Source organism: Phytophthora cinnamomi (assembly GCF_018691715.1).
Source record: "Phytophthora cinnamomi strain GKB4 chromosome Unknown Contig27, whole genome shotgun sequence".
NCBI classification, from domain to species: domain Eukaryota; phylum Oomycota; class Peronosporomycetes; order Peronosporales; family Peronosporaceae; genus Phytophthora; species Phytophthora cinnamomi.
Window position 1 is genome coordinate 1271529 of NW_027150960.1, and position 19196 is coordinate 1290724.

The 19196-nt window shown below is 53.3% G+C and overlaps 6 protein-coding genes across 7 annotated transcripts; 2 read left to right on the forward strand and 4 right to left on the reverse strand.

Annotated features, from left to right (window-relative positions):
* Positions 1-1083: 1083 nt before the first annotated feature.
* IUM83_04142 (Ubiquitin-specific protease) lies at positions 1084-2253 on the reverse strand (the record flags this gene model as incomplete). The annotated part of the gene is made up of 3 exons (XM_067928196.1): positions 1084-1091; positions 1246-1904; positions 1988-2253. The coding sequence occupies 3 exons, from the start codon at positions 2251-2253 to the stop codon at positions 1084-1086; spliced, it is 933 nt and encodes a 310-aa protein (XP_067793987.1).
* A 28-nt stretch (positions 2254-2281) lies between these two features.
* IUM83_04143 (uncharacterized protein) lies at positions 2282-2593 on the forward strand (the record flags this gene model as incomplete). The annotated part of the gene is made up of 1 exon (XM_067928197.1): positions 2282-2593. The coding sequence occupies one exon, from the start codon at positions 2282-2284 to the stop codon at positions 2591-2593; it is 312 nt and encodes a 103-aa protein (XP_067793986.1).
* A 691-nt stretch (positions 2594-3284) lies between these two features.
* On the forward strand, positions 3285-5965 carry IUM83_04144 (Leucine-rich repeat protein; the record flags this gene model as incomplete). Its single annotated transcript, XM_067928198.1, has 6 exons — positions 3285-4776; positions 4839-4903; positions 5006-5020; positions 5102-5209; positions 5282-5318; positions 5790-5965. The coding sequence occupies 6 exons, from the start codon at positions 3285-3287 to the stop codon at positions 5963-5965; spliced, it is 1893 nt and encodes a 630-aa protein (XP_067794035.1).
* A 1843-nt stretch (positions 5966-7808) lies between these two features.
* IUM83_04145 (gpi ethanolamine phosphate transferase 3) lies at positions 7809-9052 on the reverse strand (the record flags this gene model as incomplete). Its single annotated transcript, XM_067928199.1, has 2 exons — positions 7809-7828; positions 7897-9052. The coding sequence occupies 2 exons, from the start codon at positions 9050-9052 to the stop codon at positions 7809-7811; spliced, it is 1176 nt and encodes a 391-aa protein (XP_067793832.1).
* A 197-nt stretch (positions 9053-9249) lies between these two features.
* On the reverse strand, positions 9250-14055 carry IUM83_04146 (HECT E3 ubiquitin ligase; the record flags this gene model as incomplete). Of its 2 annotated transcripts, none has more annotated exons than XM_067928201.1 (1): positions 9250-14055. In XM_067928201.1, the coding sequence occupies one exon, from the start codon at positions 14053-14055 to the stop codon at positions 9250-9252; it is 4806 nt and encodes a 1601-aa protein (XP_067794005.1). The 2 variants fall into 2 exon arrangements, with proteins under 2 accessions (XP_067794005.1, XP_067794006.1); XM_067928200.1 differs by having other exon boundaries at positions 9250-10269.
* A 1085-nt stretch (positions 14056-15140) lies between these two features.
* On the reverse strand, positions 15141-16771 carry IUM83_04147 (putative HECT E3 ubiquitin ligase; the record flags this gene model as incomplete). Its single annotated transcript, XM_067928202.1, has 4 exons — positions 15141-15323; positions 15442-16022; positions 16365-16680; positions 16748-16771. 4 exons carry the CDS (start codon positions 16769-16771, stop codon positions 15141-15143), a joined length of 1104 nt encoding a protein of 367 aa, XP_067793959.1.
* Positions 16772-19196: the final 2425 nt, after the last annotated feature.

Sequence of the window (19196 nt, forward strand, 5' to 3'; positions counted from 1 at the left end):
ATTCTAACCGATGTCCAATGGCTGTACGATAGCTCGGGGACTGCTTATCTGTACTCCGAGCCACAAAAGTAGCAAGCTCATCAAACAGCAAGCTCACCAAACCATGCTCTGAATTGAGCGACTCCACCACGAGTGCCTGATCCATTCGGTAAGAGTCGATCAAGAATTTTAGCAGCTCCAAAGACTTGGATGCTGTTGAATCCTTGCTCGTTAGTTCTGCCGAGGTAACGGATGAAGTGCTCATCACCGAGTTGCTGCTTCCCGGTGCCGCCGGAATGCTCGAAGAGGGCGACATTACATAATCGGGTGCCGAGCCTGATAACAAGCAAGATTTCTTGATTCCATCAATACATTCGTTCAAGAATGCCTTACGCAGCGGTTCGCCGTACTCGCTCCGTAATCCTTCTTGAAAGAAGTCGCGCAAACTTCTACTTAGTCGGATGTTTGCAATACTGCAATGCATTTGAATTGACCAAAGTAGCTGCAAGATCGCTGTTGTGACGTTTACATTGCGTTCCATGAGAAAGCTCGGCGAATTAGTTGCTAAGCGCTGTAAGAATGAAATCAACTCTGGGAAAGGTTCGTTTTTCTCCAAGCTTCGCAATAACGAGGCATGGATACTTTCCACGAGATGCAACAGCAGCTCGTTCGACAGAAATGGCACTGTGGTAATCAGTAGGTTGTGAATTTCATGCACCAGTGTCTGGTCTTTCTGGATACAGGACTGCCAAATCACATCAATAGAGTGCGTGTCCAACTTGTTGGACTCCGCTAAAAACTTCACCAACAACGCACTGCGCGACACAATCTCTCGATGAATTCTGTCGCCAAAGATCTCCTCAAGAATCTTTTTCTCCACCACCCACGCGCTTAGTATGTAATCCAGTCGTGTTTGATCCTCTTCGCCGTTCTCTTGAACGCTTTCCGCAATCAGTTCGGGAGCAGGGGCTTCTCCTTTGCCGGTGGGGATCCAGTTGTGCGTCGGTGGTAAGTACTCTTCATACTGCGATTGATGCTGGTAATAATCAATATCCTGGTCTGAACCGGGCTGCATCTTGTCGGCTTCCGAGATAAACCACCACTTTAATCCACTTTTCATTGTGCAACAGAAAAGCGTAAACACTTGACCTGTTTCTTGTTGTCGGAAAACGTACGTAGCCGACGTAGAATTGGCCTTCAGAGTGTACACCCCGTTGACGGTAGGAGTACCAGCGTTTCGAACAAAGTATCGAGGCGGGAACGCACGTGACGCGCGAGCACAATTGACGATCTGGTTGATCTGCTCTAACCCAAAGAGTCTCAGAGGCAACGAAGTCGATTCCACGTACCTCTCCGTAATATCAAGCCATAAAGTATTAATGGCCTCGGATGACACGATTCCTGCGTCGACAAGCCTACGAATGATAGCGATCACAGCTCCTACTGAGTCACTCGACTCCTTCTTCAGCACGGAATCCGAGATCTTGGTGAAGTACGTCATGATCAGAACAGATATCTTCGTGCAGATGTTTTCCGGAACGGATGTTCGGAACTCCAGTAGCGCTTGCAACAGGATGCGGATGTCTTCACTGTCCATGGCAGCTTCCAGATCGTCCCCCTCTTTGTGATTCTGCATGAGCAGTTCCAATGTACTCAACAGCAGGTGGAAACCCTTCAACTCACAGAACGCCTCTATACACTGCGCACGCACTTCAGGGGACCCCGGCACCTTGTTCCAGTAGCTGCCAATCATGGCGGACGTGCGGAGGTCCTTGTAGAAGGTCTTCTTCTTGCTGAAGATCAAGGTCAGCACCGGCAGCGCCTGGAAGTACTTGCCCGCCTTGAGCTGCGCGATCACCAGCGGCACCGCGAGCGACAGACACTGCGTGACGCACGACTTTTCGAAAGATCCGATCTTGCTGGCACTGTAGCAGCAGCAATAACAACAACAATAACAAGAGTTAGACACGCTCCTCTAAAAGGGCAGCAACCCCTCCATTGCACGCACTGCTGGTCCAGCATGATGCTGATGATCTTGAAGAAGGCGTCGTCCAGGAAGGCCTGGCTCTCGGGCCGGTCGGCGTGTTGGTAGGCCGAGTTGAGCACCTTGACGGCGTTCTGCCAGCCCACGGTGGACTTGAGGCGCAGGTCCTCCTGCACCACGTGGAAGAGCTCGAGCTCCTCGTCCTCCATGTCGCCCGGCAGGTGCGTGCTCTCCTGGCTCTTCTTGCGGCGCTTCTGGCTGTCCTTGTCCTGGGCGGGAGCGCGCTCCATGGACCGGCCGTGCAGCTTCTTCTCGCCTTTGCTGCTGCTGTTCGTCGAGGGGCTGCCGGGGCTCGGTGGCGCGGGTATCGTGCAGGCGGTCGCGGAGCTGCGTGCCACAGGCTCCGAGCTGCTGCTGCTGCTACTGGTACCGCTGCCGCTGGAGCTGGAGCTGGAGCTAGAGCTGCTGCTGCTGCTGCTAGAGCTGCTTACGTTGCCGCTTGAGTTGCTGCTGCGTCGACGCGCGCTTAAGTTGCCGCGTCTGGAGCTGCAGATCCGCTTCCGCTTCCGCTGCCGCCGCTGGCCGTCGTCGCCTGCCGTCCTTCCTCTCGTTCGCGGACTGGCGGGGTGAGTGGCTGGCGGGCGGGCTGACCTTTCCCTTCGCTTCGCTTCGCCTGCGCTGTCCGCTCTGCTGCGTGCGAGAGCTGCTGCTGCTGCTGCTGCTTCTGCTGCGGGGGCGGCGGCTTCGACACGCTGTTTGGCTTTCTTTTGGGTTTTCTCCCTCCCGGCCCGCTAAGTGCGGATCGGGGATTAGGTTCGCAGGCGCACTATTCGAGGGACGCGGCCAACCCACTGATATGCAGCACATCACTTCACCTGCGTCGCAGAGGCTTTGAGGAGCAAGAACGCCCAGCTCGCATCAAGGAATGCGGCGATATCGATACTGTCGTTCGTAGACCCATGCAGTGAAGGGACGAAGACCTGTGGTCGCTTTGCGATGACGTTGGGCTGCCTGCTTTGCCTTGGCAAAGGGGAAAACATGCTGCAAACCAGCTTCCAGGATGTCCAAGCGCACTTCAAAGTGAGTTTGGCGCCTCTCGAGCATTGGGCCATGTCCGCATACCCCTCTTTACTGTCGAGCTCTTTACTGCCGCCGCCATATCTCCAGCCTTCGTACGCATCTCCAACAGATTCAGGTGAGCGCACTTGCCTTTTACCTCTTTGAGGACTTCAACTTTCCCCCACTGTAAATTTTCGTTTTCGCCCTCCCCCAAACTGCAAAATTCTGCCAAATCCGTGACATTCTCGGTATCAACGTTGACATGGATCGACTTGAAGTGCGCGCGCTGCTGGGCCCGTCCGCGTCGACGGAGCGCGCCGCAGCGGCGCCCGTGGAGCGCGGCATCTGCGTGGACGACGCGCTGGACGAGGAGGCCTTCCTGAAGGCGCTGGAGGAGGCGCTGCAGCAGCACGCGGCGGCGCTCAAGCGGCAGTTCCTGGAGCTCAGCGCGGCGCAGGTGGACCGCCTGGCCTTCCGCCTGCACGACGCGCTGGTGCCCAAGCGCGACGCCGACACGCGCGTGGTGCAGGCGTGGACCATCCAGCCGCAGCTGCAGCTCAAGGTCAAGGCCAGCGCGCACATCCAGGTGCTCAAGCTCTCGACCATCCTGCGCGAGGTGCAGCGGCTGCGGCTGCACCAGTCGCAGCCCAGCCAGCCCCCCATCGAGGTGGACATCTTCCCGTCGCTGCGCGTCATTGAGGCCCTCAACACGGAGGCGCGCGGGCTGCAGAACGTGCACTTCTTCGCCGGCCAGCTCCGGGAGCTGCACATCGAGCACACGCAGGTGCCGACGCTGAGGCAGCTGCTAGCGCCCCGTGAGGGCCAGCAGAGGCCCTGGAGGAAGCTGCTCAAGCTGCACATGAACTGCTGCGCGCTGGAGGAGGTGGACGAGTCGGTGAACCTGCTGCGAGCGGTGCGGACGCTGGACTTGGGCTGGAACCAGATCGAGAGGTTTGGCACGAGCGCCTCCACGCGGTCGCTGGAGATACTGAACTTGTGTCACAACCAGCTCAAGGAGGTGCCGCCCATCCAGTCGCTGCGCGCGCTGCGAGAGCTGGACCTCGCAGTGAACCGCATTTCGTCGTTGAAAGGGCTGGAGAAGCTCACGGCACTTGAACGGCTGGATGTGTCGCACAACTTGATCGACGATATCACGGAAGTGGAGCTGCTCATGAGGCTGCCGAGACTTACGTATGTGAAGATGGAGTTTAATCCGATCGCTCGTCGCCCAGACTACCGCCGAGAGGTGCTGTTCTACTTAGGCGAGCCAATCGAGCTGGACGGCCGGCGCTGGAGCGATGCGGAAGTTAGTAGCATGAAAAAGAGACGCATGTTGCTGATGCTGGAAGGAGAGAAGGAGCACAGCATTGTCGACAGCGGTATCTGGGGGCAGTCTGTTGAATCACCGGTGTACCCTAAAGTGCGAGTCCAGAGTGGCCTCGTTGTGAAGAATCCGAAGCTTGTCCTCGGATACCCACTGCTGCCTCGATCTAAATGTGCGCCCGCGCACTATGTGGAGATAATGAACCCGCCGTCAACATTGCCGACAACAAACAAACATCAAAGTAGCGTCGCAGGACGAAGTATTGAAGCCTCAGAAAACGGAGACAAGCTGTGTGGAACCAGCCAAGGTCCCCACAACAATCGACAGCCAGTCCGCTCTGTGGACGAGTACTTCAGAACACAGCGCGATGTCATCGTGGCCAAGGAGAGAAAAGAAAGGAAGGAAAGCCTAGATCAAATTACGACGAGCGGTGCGTTGCCGTTGAAGTACTGCAAATTATGTCACTACTAACAACGTGCTGTTGATGAGCAGAGGAAGGTGATGACAGTGATGACTCTACCTCGGGCAAGCGCCGAACACGCAGTCGCAAATATACGGCAAGTGACTTCATGCGCGACTTTGAAGAGGAGGAGCTGCTCATTAGAGAAGGCAATGATATTGATACTGTGGATGTCCTCGTTGCGCGCTCCACCTCGCAGAGTCAGCTACCACAGGTACCGTACTGGGACTGCTGCTGAGTCGAAATGTTTGTTGACTAATGAGCTGATGTGGACGTTTGGGGTTTAACGTGCTAGAAACCTGGTCGCAGTATCAGTGTTAGAGTTCTCTTAAGTGCCAAAGAGGCAGCTGAGCTTGACCTCCACTTTGGGATCGATGGTGTTCCAGCAAACGTAGAAGTCAAGGTCAGTAATAAGGTAGAGATGGTCGCTTTCCCCGATACTAACAAGTCTGTTGATATAACATAACCCTTACAGCCTCGCGAGCTAATTGAGAGATTTACTGTTAGCGACGGTAAGGACCCAATAACCATCACTCGATGGCTCCCAGATATCGTTGCTGTTGGCACATCAATGCATTCTAGTCGGGCCAAGATTATTACGATGAAACTACGACCACGGGGTTCCTCAAGTGTTGCCGACGCTGCTTATCAATTTGATGTGGTTACCTCGATGGAAACTTTGCTTTCATCGCTCGTGGCGCGGTTGTACCAACAGTATAAGGGTCGTGTCGTGATTTGTAACTGTGCCAACTGCGGAGCTCTTTCATTGCTCACGCCTAAATACCCTGAGCGAACAGAGGCTGATGATGCGTTGATGGTATATTCGTGCTTACTGTGCTCAAGCTGCAACGTACGCGAGACTTCGTTCAAGAAACTGGTGGCGATCTGTGCCAACGAAGGAATTATTATCCCAAGCAACATTCCACTGGCTCCACCGCCGTGGGAAACAATTACTGAGGGGTTTTACATCGAGGAACCTGCAGCTACGGATGCGTCGTCTGGATCTGGCATGCACGAGTGCGTCATGATTTCTTGCAACGGCATTCGCGAGGTCGCGACTCCACCCGTGGAACAAATGAATGCCGGCAATTCTCGCGAAGTGCACAGCGATGAGTGGAACGATGCCATTGTCCAAGCTATGACGACGACGATGCGATGATACATGTAACTCTGCATTCGTGCAAGACGACCCATTGAACTTACTTAGGAAATGAACATGTCTGAACGTGGTTTTTCATCACACAACAGAACTGTGCCTTGTCTACTCTAATCTATGAGACTTGGTCGAGTTCTTGTCATGGTTACTTGAAAAAGGCACAAGCAGTAAAAGCAACAGAAATTCTGTGACCAGCAGCACCACTCCGTCGAAGATGAACTTGGGGGCAAAGATGGCCCACACCATCAGGTGTCTTCGCTGCAGCGCGACAAACAGAGTCGACACCAAAGCGTTGAGAGAAAAGTAGGCCGAGAATGCAAGGAGTACTCTCTTTCTGCAAATCTGAGGTTGATGTTTCTTCAAGTTCAGCCAAGGTAATGCCAGTACTGCTAGCGCGAAGCAGCCGAACGTGTTGAGGCCCAATAGGGCTCCGGCGGCGTAGAAATTAAAGATGTCGAAGCCTACAAACCCTGCAGCATTTTGCAAACTCGTGAACGTGTTTGCGTGACCCGTTGTGAAGAATGCTTGATAAGAACACGAAGCCCAAAGCAGTATCCAAGGCGTGATGTCTTCGAATGATGCTGAAGAGTCAGCTCGGCGGCAGGTGAGAATGAAAACAAAGCTTAGGCACTGCACCATGAGGCACAACACTGACAACGGTGACGTGGGTCCAAGCACCAGCATAAACGCTGGAACGAGTTGCCACAATATAAGAAGGTGGTCACTCGTCGGTTGAAATGTTTCTACGTCGGAAGTTGTGCGCCGCAATGCGCGCACGAAGAGGCAAAGTAAAGTCCCCAAGAAAATCAAATAAACGAAGCGGGGAAGCCAGAGCCGCCAGAACGTCACCTCGATTGGTGAAGCTGCCCAGAAGATAGCGCACACAGAGTAGCTTACAACCGATGATGCCAGTATCCATTTTCCCATCAATGACAATGGACGTCCGGTGAGTCGAGCAAGCGTCAATGACGATCCAACAGTAAGTATTGCTGTAACTGCGAGCGGAGCGAATGTTATCCATAGTGTCGTAGATGCCTTGATAATGTTTGGCGGTTCCAGAGCACTGCTTACTCGCGTGGCGCAGAGGAACATCAGTGCAGCGATCGTAGCGGGATTTCGGCTGATACCCAAACGCTGTGCACAGCCCAGCAAGAAGAACCCGGTGGTTGCTGACAAAAATTGCATAACGCTGCCCTCCGCCACGATATAGCTATTGGACAGCAATGCTAGCGCATGAAGTACGACAACCACAGCGGCAACCGCCCCCACCGTAGATATTGAGGTTACCAATGGTGGGGTACCAATCCGAGAACCTCCATTGAGAGAGCCTGCAGCAATTTTGCGTTGAATCGACAGTTGCCAAGTCAACTCAACCAAACCAGTGCACGAAGCTACTACGAGAGCTCGCGATAGTGGCGCGGCTGGCAGCCATGGCAGATTAACGCTTGCAGGGCAGATGAAGAACAGACCTCCCGTAGCAGCGACGATTCCAAGACGCCTCCGCGATTCGCTTAATGATGACCTGGCACTCGTAGTTCTTCGAGAAGATGCAGCACCCACGATGACAGACCACGTTAAAAGTGTAATTCCCCAGCCCATACTGCACAAATCGAACTGCGTCCAGATCGAACGTCCTAGTGATAAAGCTTCACGCAGGTAGTTTTGCTGCTGTTTTGCCAAGTCTTCATGAAGACGCAATAGCAGTGGAATGTCTGCTTTCAAGTACGCGGAGCTTGTATCGCCTCCGTGCCCTTCTTTCAGACGTTTTTCCACATTTTTGATGTCTACAAAAAGCTTCTCCAGGTGATCGTACGCTCGCTCCGGTAGCTTAGATTCCGACGAGTATCTAAAGAGATAGCGTCGCACCTGATCAAGGTTCAAACGCAACGCTTGATTCAGCGACTGAAAGGCAGCTACCGCACTACTTTCTTCACCTTCAGCTGATGTCTGTGACTGTGGTGGCACGAAAAATAATGACGGAATGACGCTGCCTAGGTTACCAAACGGAATAGGCAAGCCACTTAGCAGTGCTAATGTCGGAACTAGGTCAACTTGAGGCACCTCGCGCGAATTATCAAATATTTTCTGTGCATACTTTCGGAGCTCTTTCGAGTCTTCGTTATCAGACCCTCCCCCGGTAGCAACGAGCGATGTCTTGCTATACAGGAACAATGCAGCACCTGTCTCTTCGTCACTGGCACCTCCGTGGTTGCCATCAGCCGACATGCCGTGGTCTCCCAGCACAGCCAGGAGCACGTCTTCTCCACCCGGCATTTCCTTCAGCTCCTGCAGCAGCTTTTTTAGTACACCATTCATCTCATCCAGTTTCTCGGCCATAAAAACGGAGCTAGGACCATGGGTATGTCCAACATGGTCCACTCCTAAGAAGTGTGCGATCAGCAGGTCCCAGTCGGGCTTGTGCAATTCAGGAAACAAATGTGTCGTCACCCCACGATCCACCGAGTGCAGATCTTTGACATTGAACGAGTCGAACGCGAATTTCCTCGTGAACTCCCGGGCATACAGTGCGTCCCATGTGTCATCTCCCATGAATACCACCCCGCGCTGTTGCTCACGCAGTTGGCGCAACAAATTGTCCTCAACAATCTGACTGCTGGCTGCCATATTGTCCTTGATATCCAAGAACGTCGGGAGCGATCCAGTCGTCAGTCCCTTCAGCCTTTGCATGGTCATGGTGGGCGGATCGGCCACAAACTTGAGCAGCAGCGCGTGCTCCGGCTCACTGACCAGCATGTCATTGAGAATTGGCAGTCGATCACTGTAGAACGTCGACCGCTGTGCACTCGATCCAGCAGCCGCAAAGTCGAATCGGAGTGCGTCAATCACCACGAACACGACGCGTCGGAAGCGCCGAGGCATCCAGCATCCTTCGATGGCAGCGTCGTCGGAGCCTCGCAGGTCTTCATGGCCGCCACGGAGGTGTGCAGGGCTGGAATTGGTATCTGACGGAGACGCTTGGCAGCTGCTGAGGTCCGACACTTCGAAGCGCGTCAGGAAGAAGCCTGTGGTGAACAGATACAGCGCCGCAGCGTGCAGTGCGAGCAGTGCCGCGAGCACACGATGTCCCATGACGACGTGGATCCGATAATGAGTCGAGTTTTGTCCAATCGTTACTGAGCTGACGTACATGGCCACCTTTTTGCGGTCGGAGGGACACTTCCTCGGCCTGTTCACGCTGTACATTAGGATCAGCGGCAGAAGACTTTCAAGGCAAATATGAATATATGCAAATGCATGTAGCTGAACGGACTAAACCATGGCGTTGTTTAGGCGTCTGCCCAACCTTCAGCATTGTGCAGCCGCACGTCGGCGTCCATGTTGGGCGAGTTCTGGATTGCGTACAGCAGCTTGGTACGCAGCACCTCCTTGCTTGTGTAGGCTGGAAGCCGCAGCGCAAAGAAGCACGTCTGCGCATGAGGCAGATACAGGTCTGGCTGGCCCACGGCACCCGGATCGTGCGCGGCCTGCAGCTTGAAGTTCATGGGGAAGTCCTTGGCGCTGTTGGGCATGCGGCTTCGTGCCCACACGAAGCGCAAAAAGGACGTCCTCTCCTCGCTTGTCATCTCGCGCAGCACCTCCCAGAAGTGCTGCACGTGCGGCATCGCCTCGTCGGCCCCCTCGCTGTACTCCGTGCATTGGCGCAGCAGGTCCACATCCACCTCGCGGCGCCCGCAGATCAGCACCTCGAGTTCGCGCGGTGTGAACAACGGCGCCAGCTCCATGGGAAGCACGGACGCCAATCCGTCCTTGAGTGCGGCAAGCTGCTGGCTACTCTCGGTAAGCCGCGTTTTCTCTACGAGTTGCACGTACAGCTCGCGATTTGCCAGCGTTACCGCCATCTTTTCCCCCTGAGGGATCAACGGAACCTCGACACCATCGCTCAGCGTAGTCGACAAAGTCAAGTAACCTAGTACCTCCTCCGCCTCCTCAGTCGCTGTCTCAGTGTCAGTGTCGAGTTCCTCAACGCGGTTCAGGTTGTTAGCTGCAGCAACATCAACACTCTCAAGGTGTGCCCGGCTAATTTCAAGGCCCGCCAGTGGCCGCCACACAAGCGCAGGGAGATCCAGTCCCATCTGCAAGCCATGACGCACCGCTGTACCTATAAGCTTGCCTAGGAAGCGATGCAGATCCAGGGCCATGGGACCATTTGCTAGCAAAGCTGTACCACATGACGGGTTCAGCAAGAACTTATCCTGGTTGCTACCAGTTCCGCTGCGCCGGTTCGGGCACGGGATCAACAGAGGCAGCAAACCTTGCTCACCCTTGGCCAACTCCACGTTGTCCATCTGTAACTCGTCGACAATTTGCTCAAAGACCGCGCGATATGGGCCTCCGTAGTCGTTGACACCCTCACCCAGGAACTTGACCTTGAATGCACGGCGCTGGCCTCCGTGGCCCTTTCCACAGTATGCACGGCGGAAGAAACTGTCGCTCCACGCACGCATTTCTCGGTAAAGCTGACCAAAGACCGAACGGCGCAGGCGGTCACCAGGTTGTGACAGCAAACTGAGCTTTGACGCTTGGGCTTGAATACGATTGATGCGGATAACGCGAATCTCGCGTGGATCTTCGTACTCGTCAGATGGCAACGGCGTACTTGTTGTCGTAGCACGCAATACATCGTCCCAGAAAGCACGTTTAGTACTTGTGAACACTAATCGTCGCAGGGAACGGAGCTTCAGACTCATCGACAAAAACTCGTTGGAGCGGCCAGGAGAAGAACTCTTGCCTCTACTACCCGAAACTTCGATCGGCTGGACACTGCTCCCATCATCAGGTTGGATCGCAATGATCGGAAGCACCCGCAGTATTTTGCTGTTCAACACCCGTAGCACCGCTGTGCGCGCACGCAACTCGGGACCGGAGATACCCTTTAAAGCCGGCGATGTGAAATAATCCTCAACAACCAGCGAACGAGTACGCGAGCGTCCAGATCCCGAACTCGCGTTGCTGCTGTCTTCTTCCGGAGTAACCACATCGGTGATGTTGAGATTCGTCACGTCCAGCCCGATTGCTGCACAGTACGCGTTCAATCGTTCAACCAACTGCATGTCCGACATTGTCGTATGCGCGCGTGTGGCTAGTTCAACAAAAGCATCGAAATCTGTCCTAGCGCGCTCCTCTAGCGCGGAACGAGGTTTAAACGGACCGTGTTCAGGTGCGCTCTCGTAGTCCGACATATCCATTGCGTTGTTCTCAATCAAAGTCATGTCCTTACCGCCACGGCGAATCAAAAGGAGCTCTGGCAGCTCACTTGGAGACCAGTACCAGGCCCATGCACGCCCTTCGTCTGCACCTTCGTTTCCTTGAGTCTCCGTGCGATACCACAGGAACCCACGGTATACGCCTAAAATGGCGGCTTCTTCAGGCTGGTTCAACTCTTGTCCATACTTCGAGCATATACGAACGCGGTCACCGGCCAAGAATGGGGCGCCTAGACCAGCAGCGTTACTGACGCGGATGCACGAAGCAGGAGAAGTGTCAAAGTCCACAGAAATCCCGCGTGGACGTACATGGCATCGCTGCCAGTGATTGTCACTCCAGCGCTTCCATTCCGACCAGCTCTCACGAAGCAGATTTTCTGGCAGCTTTACCCTGGAGTCGGCATTTACGGTTCCAGAAAATGCCGATCCCTCCTCCCCGCGAGTAGCTGGCGGCGAAGGTCCACTAGCTGATGACCCAACAGCCACTGAAGTCTTTTCTCGCTGAATTGACACATACCACGAATGCAATGTCTTACTGACATCAACGGCGTCGGATAGGATCTGGCGCGGGGACACTCCGGGCATTGATACCCACTTTTGATTAAGCGTAACACGATCACCACCCTTGCGCATGCCAATGCATGGGTACAATGTACGCGAATTGCGCTCTCCCTTCATGTTCTCGAACGCGACACCCAAGTCGGACACGATGTGCTCGCCAAACTTTATGCCATCCATGAAGAACGATAACTTGCCTTGTTCCATATCGAGTCGGACACCAATGGTATCACTGGCGTTGAAATGATCGCCATATATGCGCTCTGTACTGTTGTGGTACGTTGCGCGGAAGTTCACAAATCCCCAGCCGTGCCACCTATTCAGGCGGCTCGACAGCGCGGCTTGAGAACCCGGTGGACCTGCCTTTTCGCACACACCAATAAACACACTACCAAACTCGGCCTGCTCCACGTGGACCTCCCAGTAGTGCACACCAGTGGTAAATCCTATCGTACCTAGCGCAAGATTCCGAGACTCACCACTGTGACACGTCACTGATAAGCCATCCGATGAGATGCCGAGCGTCGAAAAGTGATTGTAGTGATCCATCGTGAATAAGTACTTCGTCGATACTTGTAGTTCGCCGCGAATTTCCACGAGTTCACCATCCTTCACACCAGTGTGCGTGTACTCTCCACGTAGCGTGTCAATCGTTGAAGCATCATCGGCGGTAGACGGCTCAGGTGAATCTTGCGTCTTAAATGGTCGCAACATATACTTCGTACCAGGCTGCCATTTCTCCGTGCCAAAACGAAGCATCCAGCCCATGTCCGGGTTGCCGCGAGTCAGCTGCAACTCTTGGACACAAAGAGATCCGTCAGGATATATCAAACCAACCACGCGAACGGCAGCACCATAGTCAGGCCACTCCATCAGACCAGCAACCTTCGTAGCATCAGGGTTGGCAACCACCGTGTCTTCATTGTCTACGAAGAGATACAGCAATACGCCGAGGTGCAGCTCAGACCCAAACGAACCTTCGTCCTCTTGCTTCGCCTTCGGGGTAGGGTGCTGGTGCGTGATGTTACCTTCTTCGTCTACTTCTACATGAATTAGGTCGAAGTTGCCATCAGCACCCCAGCGGTATGTGTAAAGCGAGTCATTTGGCCAGCGTACAGACATGCCTTCGCCATCCACGCCACTCCATGGTGAAACCCCTTCAACAACACCCACACTGCCTTCACCTCCGTCTTGGTCACGCCACTTCCAATTGGGTCCGCGAATAACCTTGCATCCAACCTTCAGTTCCGGCTGATTTGACTCCTCTTGTTTTTGACGTAGTCTGAATTGCGTCAGCGTGCCGCTCCAGAGCTGCGTATGAGCATCAGCAAGCACACCGACATCGTTACCGTGTTTCCAGCCTCTCGGCTCCTCTCCCATTATGCCACGCTTTGCGGCCTCCAATACGTCGACTTCTTGTGTGTTCAGCATCGACGTGTCGAAGACAGGATCTTCCTCCGGCAAACGAAATTCAAAAGTGGTATCAGCCTTCTCCTGGAGCAACTCGGGCATAGGCAATTTTGTTCGTCGACCGGGCCCACTGATGGCTAGCCGATCACCTGAGCCTACAATCGCAGCAGTGGCTGCCATGACGTCGCTATCCTCAGTTACCATGTTGGCAATCGCAGACAACGTAATATCAGGGGCTTCTTCCGAGTCACTGTTATCGACCTCCATGTTCGTGACCCCGCTACTTCTCGTCGCACTGACGTCTTCCTCAATACTTTGCGCAGCGGTATCACCACTACTGGCCGGAGCATTAGAGTCGCCTAAACTCGAAGATGAACCTCTTTCACCTCCACTCTCAGCGACCGCAGCACGCTCTGCAGCAAGTTTTTCTTGCTTCAAGGCCTCCTCTGCGGCCTGTTGTGCCTGCAATAGCTGCTTTGCAGCCATCACTTCCTCGTACTCTTTCTTGTCAATCGGATCGAGGTCAACCTCGATTTGCTTGCAGGCCCGGAGTTGTTGCGACGAGCTGCTTTCAAAGAGTTTATCCGTAGACTGGCCCACCGCACTCATCACCAAACCAGCTGCGGAAACAAGCTCTACAAGACTTTGAACGTATTTCGAGCATACCGGAACGTTCGGATACTCGCGCAGGATTCGTTCTTGTGAGAGATCGACAAGCCGCTGCAACGGCAGGGCATCTAAGGCTCTCTTCAGTCTCAGTTTGGTTTGATCATCAATCACCTCGATGTCATTCTGATCAGCGATTCCCGACGTCTTAGGAAGAATATCTTGTAGGATCCCCGCAAGGATTGTTGCACCGCGCTCTTTGACGCAAATGCTTGGAGATTTCAGCGACGACATCCACGCTTGCAGCAACTGCTGCCGAATCTTATCATGTACCGGCGGTGAAAGCCTTTCCTTGTGTTTTTCTAAGGATTCTAGTAGCAAACCACTGACCCATTCTGCGAGAAAAAGATTGGGGTGGTTTAGTACCTCTTTGTCTGACCAAGTTTGGCCCGCTTCAGCTGTAATCTGGAGAAGAGTGGCAGTAATGGCGGCTTCAGATGAATTCCACGGAATGCGAGCATACTGGCGTTGGGAAGCTCTTTTAACCTCCGATGAAATGCACGAAAGAATGGTATCCACCAAAGGGTTCGGTTCGTAAGCTTCTGACTTTATTGTCAAAAGAGTATAGTTCAACGCCGACTGCACCACTCCAGAAAGCAAACCCAACGCGTACCGACCCGTGGCACCCGAATCAAGAAGATGAATAGCATCGCCGTCTGGCACCGTTAGAGACGCGCCAGGTAGTGCGTTTGACACGTGTAGAGCACTTAGACTCGCAATCAACTTGATGAAGTCGATGAATCGTGCCGAATCCTCACTCTCGGAGGTAGCATTCCCACTGGACAAGAAGGCTGATACGGAGAACGGCCCGACTGTTGCTGTTGGCCATTTAGCAAGCAGCGTCAACAGGGCTCGTCTCGCCTGCAAGATCGCAAGCGACCGTGTCACAACCAGCAGCTCAACATACACTCGATTATCGGGAAGAGCCTTGATTTCAGCCAAGGCATCTGCTTTCGTCACACCAGAGGTGAAACCACTACTGCGGCTGTGACCTGAGCTCCGGAGCATTGATGGGTGCATATCCCTAGCGAAGTATCGAGTATCACTCGAATAATTTTCTTCACCGACGCTTTCTTCCAGACAGTCTTCTCGGGATCCAATTACATCAAAACCCTTCGGCACTGAAGTAAGGTCATAAGAGTCACTGAGCACATTCAAAATTGGCTGGAATCTTGGTGGAGGGGGGTACTTGAATGGGGATCCACCGAGATTAAACTGTAAACGTTCCCTTCTGTTAAAACTCGCACATGGATACACCCCCCGCGCAAAGTCAATAGCTCGGAAAGCGACGCCCATGTTGGCCGATCGCATCTTGCCATTTAAGCTGAAAATGATGGTGCCTGCATCTGCGTCAATGCCACAACCGACAACATCGCCTTGTTTCCACTTTGAGCCCCACGGAGACGAACGGCCATGCCACCGCTGTTGTCGCCAGCCGTCATAAGCCCATGAGTGGGCACCATCTCCCACTCCATCTCCGCGGTCAGCAGCACCACAGAATGCTACGTCAGCCCAACCGATTTGGATGCAACCGTTAGTGTGTAGAATAGCTTCGTAGTACCAGCGTCCACTTGAAACGAGGCAATCAGGTGCCCCAACACTAGCAAAGCCACCACCAACCAGGCCTTCCACCATCAAATCGTGCTCTCCGATGCAGGCTTGGCCACTGACAGCACGAAGCGGATTGGGCATTAGCACAGTGTCTTCTCCTTCGGGGATCGTACTTGGAGCATTACCATCACCTGCGTCTCCACCGGAAGACCGCAGCGTAGCTTCCTCATCTCGCCGATCTTCAGCTTCCAATGCCTCGCCATTTGACAAAATCCATGTTAAGGCTGCATCTACGTTATTTCTGTTTGCAGCTAGCGCCTTCTTGCACCAGTTAAAAGGGAATCCCATCTCAGACAACTGCTCGAGGAGTGGACTGATAGTTTCAAAGTCGTCCTTTCGTGATGACCTTGAACTGCCCTCTGTACCGGATCCTCGGCTCGATCGATACTCAGCAACAAGGCGCTCCATGTCGCTACTGTGCTCAAAGCAGAAATTAATCGCGGCTTCAACATTCTGAGAGCAGCGGGCCAGAGCAACATCACACCATTCCTTCGGGAATCCCATCTCCATCATTTGCTGAACCATAGGACCCGGCGATAAGTTGTCAGCTTCCACGGAATCGCTTGCCTTGGTTTTTCCTTCGCTAGAATCTGCGGGGGGCGACGGTGCAGCATAAGCACTTCTAATTACGTACCAGCGAGACCACAACATTAGCCAACTCTCTTCCAGCGATGAGATATCTCCGACTCCCGCTGTCGTTGGTGTCTCGGAAATGGCAACGGTCAGTAGATCCTTTAGACCACTAGGACCAACACCACGAATCAATGTCGCAGCGCAATAATCATTCTTCAGTAGTGTAGCAGAAGCGCGAAGTCCATGCTGACAAAGCAGCATTCGATGTAGACGTGACTCCTTCTCCATTTCTGCCATTGCATCTGTGGGTTCTGTCCGTGAAGTGCTTTCAGCACTATTATTATGGTGCCGAGGCGAACCATTTGCCTCCGAGTCAGACTCATCAACGCCAGCACGACTAGGCATTTCGCTATCCATCGCAGACGGCGACGAAGAACCATCGTTGGACATATCATCGTCGTCTTCGCTATCTCCATCGTTGCCACCGTCCTCGTCGGCTTCGTTAAGCGCGTCCATGATGTTCACCTCCATGAGGCTCTTCTTCACTTCAGTCAAGAAGTACGGAAATCGTTCGACAAGTAACGATTTCAGTACCGCGTCAGAAAAGGCGTTATTTGGCAGCTCAACTTCTGGAACTGCGAACAAATCTTCGATAGGCACACGAACTGGCCGTGTCTATACAAAATGCATAAATCAATGTTAGTAAGGTGCGCCTCTCATAACCTTCGCCATGGACACTTACCGGTATGGAGCGACTCGAAAGCAAGGACTGCTGTTGGTTACTGTTTTCATCTGCACGGCTTCCGCGCAGCAAAACCTCGGCTGCAGATTTTTCTGGCTCATAAGCTACGATTACACCTCTTGCTCCTCGGAAGGCTATTTCCTGTAAGGATGATCCGGACCGCGGCATAATTTTCACCGTTCCGCCAACATGGAGACCTTCAATGTGCCCGTCCAGTATGCATAGTGCAGACAAGGCCTTGGCATAACTAGATGTTTGTGCGTTCCAGCTCTCAAGAGATGGCGTCTCTTTCGACATGTCTTCCATTTCAACATCGGAATCAGCCGTTTCTGTGACAGCTCCTTCCTGTTCGGTGACACACGCTAGCGGGATTGAGGCAAAAGCTTCGGCAATTGCACGATTCAAATAGTCCGCCCACTTGTCGGATTCATACAGCGAACGAAGAAGCAGCACTACTTCAGCAGCGAGACCTCCCGCGCTAAACCCAGTATCTTCTGCCGGACTGGGGTGCTCCGTCTTTCTCGAAGTGTCGGAATTTGAAAGTCGACGAAGCAACACCTCAGCGACACTAGGAGGATTATTCGATCCCACAATTCCTACGAAAAAGTTAATCAGCGTAGAAGCGTGATCCGGCTCGTCCTGACCCTCCGCATCATATTCATCGTCACTATCCATATCAAAACTTTCAACTTCGTCGTAACGAACTCGAATAGAAGACGGATCAAGCGACGGTAAGAGCCGACGAAGCAACTTCAAAATGCGTCGCTGTATCTGAGGTGAGTTCACATCAACGAGAGCAAGCAGCAAACGTAGCCATCGAGACGAAGACAAGTGTGACCTGCAAACAGGTGAGCCGCTTACTGAGTACAGAAGGGAGCAGATTTGGAAACAATACTCCTGAGCATCGTCCAGTCCGTCCCCAAAGTCCACTTCCGATCCCGGGTCACCGGATTGCGTAGGATCCGTCACAAAAGCTGTAGACGGGGCGTCCACAGCCATATTTCCTCGAGTTTGTCGCATCTCTTCCAAAGAATTTTTCAATTCTGTATACAGCATGTGGAATACGGACTTGCCAAGCGTTTCGGGACCTGAAGGCTTGCGCAAGAGTGGAATAGATCCCAAACTGAAACCCGGCGTAGATGGAAGGTCAGACGCACTGAGAAGTCCATCTGCTGTATCACTGGCATGAGCAACTTGTGCGGCTAATAGGTGCACCACTTTTAATGCAGCCTGGACAATCTTCTTCTTATTCTCCGCGATTAAAACTGCATCGTCAGGAGAATTAAATGATGAGCTCGCCGAACCATCGGTCAACGTCATATCGCTAGAACCCCTTGCTTCATCCAACACTGTTTGCAGCACTCTGAAAATGCCAACACGTGACAAAAACGAATGATCATCTGGCTGGATGATAATCCCCCACGCTAACAAAATGACTAGCTGCAGGTCCGCGTCATGAGCCCACGTAGCCCTAGATAATGACGCGCTCAGATAGCCATACAGCGATTCAAAAGACTCCCTGAGGTCATTCTTCAAATGCTTCCCGCAGCCGCCAAGACCGCTGAGGTAGTGTGACGACTCTGTAGGACTGCCTGGGCTCGCACCGGAAGTTGCCGATACTACGCTAACACCAAAATCCCCAAAGTCCTTACCAAGAGGCGAGCCACGACTACCGTTGGTTTTCAAATCGGCTAGTGTCGGCGACAACCACTGCAGAGCGCTGGACAATGCAAACGAGGATTGAATAGCTTCATGACGTTCTGCAGTCAACACTCCGCGATGGTTACTCCCAGAGTCCCCGACGAAATTTCGGAAAGACAACATCCCAATTGTCCGCAGGAATGCCGCCGTACAATTCCTTAGCATATTTGACTGTAGCGTCGACACACGAATAGGAGCTTCCACAAAACGTGCAACTTGTACTAGCACATCACTGTATATACGCTCGGCACACTCGTACACGGCTGACTTCGCTGCTATCCTTTGAGTCCCGCTGTCCACTGACGTCAGAGCATATACGGCCTCAGCGGCTGCCAAAGCCTTTGCGCTAGGTTCAATCTCCAGCAAGAACTGGGCTTTCCGGATTGCCAGACCAGCCACAACTGTGTACGAGGAGCCCATAGAATTTTTGGCCCGGATTGCCCACTCAATCACTCGTTGAGCAGCCCGCCAAATGTGCATCAAATTGTCGTGTGGCCGAACGTCACTCTCTGCAAAGTTGCTCGGCGAATTTTCGATGTGTTTCTTGATAGAGCTCAAAGAGCCGCTGTGCCAGATCATTGCGGCGCAAACGGTACGCCGGGTAGCCTTCATTGGCTCCCCTCCTAATCGCACAAAAGGTGACTCCCCCACATGTTTAGATACCCACCGATCTAGCGCTGCTGCTTCACCGCGATTTTCGATGAGATCTTTCAAGAATGAGCTATTCACACGAGCTCCAGCAACAGGC